The sequence below is a fragment of the Arachis ipaensis genome, chromosome B9 (assembly GCF_059453495.1).
Source record: "Arachis ipaensis isolate K30076 ecotype BB chromosome B9, ASM5945349v1, whole genome shotgun sequence".
Taxonomy (NCBI): domain Eukaryota; kingdom Viridiplantae; phylum Streptophyta; class Magnoliopsida; order Fabales; family Fabaceae; genus Arachis; species Arachis ipaensis.
The window spans coordinates 148,228,453-148,235,144 of record NC_142444.1 but is presented as its reverse complement, the minus strand read 5'-3'; the positions used below and the strand labels follow the sequence as shown (position 1 = coordinate 148,235,144).

At 38.2% G+C, this 6,692-nt stretch overlaps 2 protein-coding genes across 2 annotated transcripts; both read right to left on the bottom strand.

Annotated features, from left to right (window-relative positions):
- Window positions 1-551: 551 nt before the first annotated feature.
- Window positions 552-1,670, bottom strand: LOC107616394 (uncharacterized). The gene is made up of 4 exons (XM_021110628.2): window positions 1,337-1,670; window positions 1,029-1,233; window positions 787-926; window positions 552-703 (listed from the first exon to the last, which is right to left on the bottom strand). Exons 1-4 carry the CDS (start codon window positions 1,668-1,670, stop codon window positions 552-554), a joined length of 831 nt encoding a protein of 276 aa, XP_020966287.2.
- Window positions 1,671-1,710: 40 nt separating this feature from the next.
- LOC148546740 (uncharacterized) lies at window positions 1,711-2,618 on the bottom strand. The gene is made up of 2 exons (XM_088499329.1): window positions 1,806-2,618; window positions 1,711-1,719 (listed from the first exon to the last, which is right to left on the bottom strand). The coding sequence occupies exons 1-2, from the start codon at window positions 2,616-2,618 to the stop codon at window positions 1,711-1,713; spliced, it is 822 nt and encodes a 273-aa protein (XP_088355455.1).
- Window positions 2,619-6,692: the final 4,074 nt, after the last annotated feature.

The window sequence follows — 6,692 nt, the reverse complement described above, 5'->3', positions numbered from 1 at the left end:
GTCCCCTTACTATCTCATGGTATCCAGGTCCAAAGTTGAAAAGTGCGGTGGGTATTGCAGTGTTCCTGAACTAGCTGCTCCACCACCCCCAGTTGGAGTATTCCTCTCATCCTCATCATCGCTATCATCGGCAATTGTGGCAGTCTCCACATCATCATCGTCCTTATCCTGAAATACATCTTCCACACCATTCGGTGCTCCACCTTGCCAGAATTCTGAGACCACATCATCAATGCCGGCCACCGCAAATGCGGCATCAACTACGGGCACAGTATCAACCCGTTTTCTGTCACGAGTGCGGTTTAAACAAGGTTCAGAAAACCGGACCAGTCATCAAACCGCTCTAGTCACTGGTTCACTAGTTCACTGGTCTAACCGGTTCAACCGGTGGTTCAACCGAAAAAACTGTTTTAGAGTAGAATAATAAATAAATTATAAATACACATCCTAAAATATAATTATAGTCTGATATAAATCTTAAAATATCTTCGAAATTTAAAACACTACATAAAATATCATCAACCAAATACACATCCTAACATCATGGTTTATCAATAATCAAAATCCGCAAGAACTTGTTGCAAATCTGCTTCGGTGGGATGATCTTCACCTTCATTCCCACCCTGATCAGCAGAAGAAAGAGATGCAGCATAAAGACCACTACTACCACCGCCACTTGGATATAAATCAGCATCAATTTCACCTAATAAAATAGAAATGTTATCATTATATTATAAACTAACAACATTCTAATAAATCATTAGAAACTAAATATACTATACTCACGCAATAAGTCATCCACATTACTAGGAAGATCAGGCTCTTTCTCTACAACCTCTTCAGTCACCCAGAAGTCAACTTGACTGATACTTTCATAATCAATTGGATCATGCTGTGTCTTTTGCTTTCTTTTTTCTTTTTCCTTCCTAAAAGGTTAAATACAATATATGGAGATTTAATAATTTACAAATTTATTATGATAAAGATTACAAATGAAACAATATAGTATTTCATGAAACATATATTACCTGGATTTAAGACGCAAATTATAGGTAACATAAATAATGTCATTCAGTCTATCATGCTCCAATCTATTTCTTCTTTTTGTATGAATCTGGTCAAAAAGGCTCCAATTTCTCTCATACCCAGAAGAAGCAGATGCTTGGCTAAGAATGCGAACAGCTATCTTTTGTAGATATGGAGCAGAGCCTTCGAATAACCTCCACCATTCATCTACCAATTATAAAACCATAACATATTATAAGATATTAATTAAGAACATAGGAGCTCAAAATAAGTTACTATTGATTAAACAAATATTCAACCATATTCTTACCAGGCTTAAGTTCAGATGCAGCTGGAATAACTTCTTGTCTGTCAAAACTTTCCTTCCGATCTCTATATAAATGTATTTCTTTCATTGCCTGAACTGAATCCAAATTGTTACACTTGCAATACAAGGTAACAAGATCAAGCAAACCTCGCATAACATCAGGTGCTTCTTTATAATTTTCATTAAAAAAGAATTTAGGATTCAGGAAGTAAGCTGCCGCATGAAGATCTTTCTTCAAATGCTTGTCCCATCTTGAGTTGATAATATCTGTGTACGGCTGATATGCAGTCTTGGATTGCCTAAACATCCCCTTAATTGCATCTTCTGCCCTTAGCATTCCTTCATAAACATATCCCAAAGATGGGGGGTCATCAGCATCAACAACCCTCAGCAAGTAAATCAGAGGGCTCACAAGTTTACATACAGTAAAGCAATCGTCCCAAAATTTGGCATCCAGAATAATAGCACTCACAGCTCTACCAGTAGCACTCCTTCCTAATTTGTGATCAGTGAAAATTGAATCTACAACCAATTGTTGCAACTCCTTTTTACAGTCAAAGATGCTCTTCAATGTAATAAACACAGTTGCAAACCGGGTTGCACCAGGACGTACAATTTCTCTCCACTTAGGTCTTTCTCTTAGCCAAGATAAGAAAACCGTATGATTGTACACAAATACTGTGATCTTTGAAGCACGAGTTGCAAGGTTAGAAATATGCGCCATGCTGCTTATATCTTTTAAAATAAGATTAAGGCAATGAGCAGCACATGGTGACCAATAGATATTATCATATTTTCTATTGATAAGCCTACCAGCAGCAACATAATTGGCCGCATTGTCAGTCACAACATGCACAATATTATTTAGGCCAATCCATTCAATCACCTCAGAAAACAAAGTACACAAGTGTGAAGCATTTTTTACCATACTGGAAGCATCTACTGATTTCACAAAGCACAAACCTTTAGAACAATACACCAAGAAATTGATTAACGTTCTTTGTCTTTGATCTGTCCAACCATCAGCCATGAGGATACATCCAGTTTCCTTCCATGCACTCCTATAACTATCAACTAGCATTTGACTTTCTCTTTTAAGATCAGCCAACAAATGAACCCTTAACTTATCATAAGAAGGCCCCTTGTAACCAGGTCCAATACCAGCAACACCATCCAACATATCTTGGAAATATGGCGACATCACAGCATTAAATGGAATTTTACAATCCAAAAGCCACCGAGTAAATCGTTTATCAACCTCGTGTATCGCCTCTTTGTTTTGCATAACACTTTTAATACTTGGTTGAGCTCATGGAGTTGTTCTTGGTGCAAACATAGGAGGAATGACTTTGGCTTTTTTCTTTGGATCGCCTCCAACTCCTTGCTGACTCGAGGTACGCTGCTGTTCCTGTTCTTCTTGAGCTATTGCCTCATCAATTGCATCTTCTACCTCATCACCACCCTCTTCACCAAAACTTACTTTTCTTTTCTTTTTGCTGGCCTGAATATCTTTCAACAAACTTTCCATCTGTTTTTCCACATCATATGGAACTTTAGGACATTTTTTCACGTCTCCAGTAATCTTTGCTAGATGTTTCTTCATCCTGTGAATTCCACCTCCATTGAAAACTTGTAGACAAAATAAACATTGATATTGTGGTTTTCCATTCACGTGTTGTAGAGCAACATATTTCCAAGCTAAATTTGTTTTTCCCCTAAGGTTAGAAGAACCTTGTGAATGACTATCGTTAGCACTACGGGAATTAGGATTAGCAGCATCATTCGGAATAGGAGTATCGGCAGGCATGTTATTATTCACAGAAGCATTGTTATCAGCAGTTGCTTCTTGATTAATACTATCTTCCATAACTGAAATTAATAAAACATGTATGAAATTAAACAACACAACACAACACAACACAACACAATGAACATACACAGAAATTGAACAGTTCACAGATGGAGTTCCAGAAATTGAACAGTTCACAGAGCAAGTGCACAGAGCAAGTTCACAGAAATTGAACAGTTCACAAATGAAGTTGAGCTGAAAATAGAAGACCAGCCAGCTTAACATTCAGATTTTTTATTTTTTATGCTTAGCAGCAAACAGAAATTGAGCCGAGGACCAAACACAAATTGACCAACAAATAGAAATTGTGCAACAAAGAGGAATTAAGCTGCAAAATAGAGCAGAAATTGAGCAGAGGACCAAACACAAATTGACCAAACACAGCCACTTACTTTTCAGATTATTAATTTCTTATGCTAATTGCTAACCAACAAACAGTCAATAAGAAATTGAGCAGAGGAACGAAGTTCACAGAAAATGCACAGTTCACAAAGAGCAAGTTCACAGGAATTGAAATCAGAAAATGTAGAGAGCAAGTTCACAAAAATTGAACAGTTCAGTAGTTCACAAATGAAGTTCACAGAAAATTAAGCCGAGGTCTAAGTTCAGTTCACATTGAGGACAAAGAGAAAGAGAACATGAGCAGAGGTCTAAGTTCAGTTCAGTTCACAGAAAATTAAACTGAGGGCTAAGTGCACAGAAATTGAACAGTTCACATCGATGGAAGAACATGAGCAGAGGCGAAGGACAAAGAGAAATGAGCAGAGGACGAGTCACTCACCTGGGGTCGATGGAGGGCTACCGGTGTTGACTGTTGAGGACCTCCGATGAGAGGCTACTGCGTGCTGGTGTTGAGACTTGAGAAGATGAAGACGATCGAAATTGCGGGCTACTGGGCAGGAACCAGGCGACGATGGAGATTGGAGGGTTGCTGGAGCTGAGGATGGCGACACCACGGGGGCGAAGGATGGCGACAGGGGGCTATGGTTCAGGCAGCGCCGCTAGGGTTCTCCTTCTCCATTGGAGATGATTCAGATGATGATTGATGAATGAATGGGGTCGGGGCTCGGGGGAAGAAAGGGGGTGTGGTGCTCCACTGGCGGGTCGGGTCGGGTTTTTTTTTTTTTGAAACGTAAAACGGCGTCGTTTAGCGTAACCGGCCGGTCACCGGTTCGGTCCAACGGCCGGTTTTTGACCGGTTCGCCGGTTCTTGAGCGATTCTTCTCTCCGCGGTTTTCAGACAAGGACCGGACTGCTTGCAGCGCCGGTTCGCGGTTAAACTAGTCGAACCGGCCGGTCCGGTCCGGTTTTCAGAACATTGGGTTTAAATCAGCAGCGAAGGACGTGGAGGCCACCAAAACTGCCTCAGGCCCAATCACAGACAGAGATGAAGAGGCACCAACAGGTCTCGAACTCAAGCTGGTGGCCGTGGCTGAAGGCAGAGGATTCCGGTTAGAACCTCCTGAACTAGAGACCACATCCACAAGTTTGGCCAACAGCTCAGGAGTCCTCACCTCCGGAAATTGCCGACGACAGTGGAACAGAACTTCCAAATCTTCATCGCTACCTATGACAAACGAATCATACTTCACATCATCCCGTAAAACGTATATCGGAATTTTATAAAATAACTTCTCCACCCGTTTCAGGCCTTGCAGCCCCAGTTTTGGGATTATAGTATCCTTAAACTTAGTGAAACTCGTTGTAGATCTCATGAAAATACTAAGCGGATCCTTATCTGTAAACTTAATTCCGAAACGCGTTTTTTTTAATCGACCCTCTATAGTGCACCAAAACCAAGAAGCTTTCATCACTAGCCATTGTGGGGCTCACTATGATGGAGAATTCACATTCTACAGCTATTTATACACATTTGTTCCCTACTAAATCGAATCAGTTAGCCTCCATTTACATATGTTGCTGAAACTATAGTAAATCTGCCTATCCTAATTCGATTTATGCATGTTGATCTCCAACAAGGTAAATCGAATTAAACTTTTTCGATTTACTTGGAATCATTCCAACCATGCATAAATCTGATCACCCTGATTCGATTTACAGAAGAATGCTTAATTCGAAATTGCTTAATTCGATTTATGTATATTTAAACCTACCCTAGTAAATCTATGCAGCCTAATTCGATTTACTACTACAAATCGTAATTTGAATTACTCTGATTCAATTTACATAGAAACTGCCTTTGGGAGATTCACATACCATTTTTTGCTTTGGGTGATATAGGTAATATTTCCATGATTTTGATTTATCTAAGTAGTTTGCCCTTAAGTATTTGTAGAGAAAACAAAAATTTACATTCAAATCTTAGCTTATTCACTATACATTTATATTTTTATATATATTCACATTATATATTAAAGATTAAGAGTTTTTTTTTGTCATGGATCAAGGTCTACTAACAGATCTGACCCGAAGATACGGGTTAAACTTGTAGAATTTTCTTATCATTTGAATTCGATTTTATCCACCGTAAATTAATTAATTAAGTTGCCAATCCACTCCGATCACATTAGATCGAGTTGGATACCTTTATATATGAGTTGAGTTGCTTGCACTAGACCTAACATACATTTCTTATAGAAAGTGGATAACACAAAATTACAAAAAAAATGTTCTCTCTCCCGCAAAGAAAAAGAACGAAACCACGAAGCGCCGCCGTTTCTAGCTGGGCCACAATGGCCCTTCCCTCTCCTCTCGCTCCCTTTATCTCTTTCTCTCATCTCCCTCTTTTCTTTCTTCTCTTTATTTACCATCCACTATCTTTATTTTTCACAGTCTGATTTTGTACTATCCGGCAGTCACCTTTCTCACTACTATCATTACTGCGCCGTTCAAACCCCCTCCCCCTAGTGCCTCTTCCCTCTCTTACACGTCTTTCTCCTCTCTTTTGTTCCCTTTTTCTCCAGCTACTATTTTTTTTTTAATTTTTTTAGAGATTTATTCATATCTAGATAAAAAATAACTCTTTTGTGGCTGTTATCTTTCCTTTGTGTTAATTTGGTTCCCTTTATGATGGATGTTTTGGATATATTGTTACAGATTTGAGATAAAGATACAACGAGTGAAATTTTTCGTCCATAAAAATATTTTCATATTCAGAAAGCTGTTAGGTCTGTTTGAAAAAGAAAAGAGAATATTTCTCTATATTGCAATATTTTCTGTGTAGAATTAGAAACAAAAGACATGACTTGTCTCTATTTCTATGTTATAAGATTTTTTGTAATAGAATATTGTGTCTCTTTTCAAATAATAATTCAACATAGAATTTATTTAATTTTGTTTATATTTTAGATCTAATGAATTTTTTGTAATTTGTAACTTATAAGTGTCATTTAACTTTTTTTTTTTAATGAGAATTTTTCTTCTGTACAGAAAACCAAAAAACATGCATTTCCTATAGTATTATACAGAGTTATGGACCTACAAAATGAATGCGACCCATTGAGAGTGAAAATGGATAGATTCCATGGGTCCTACTCCTTCTATTGTGTC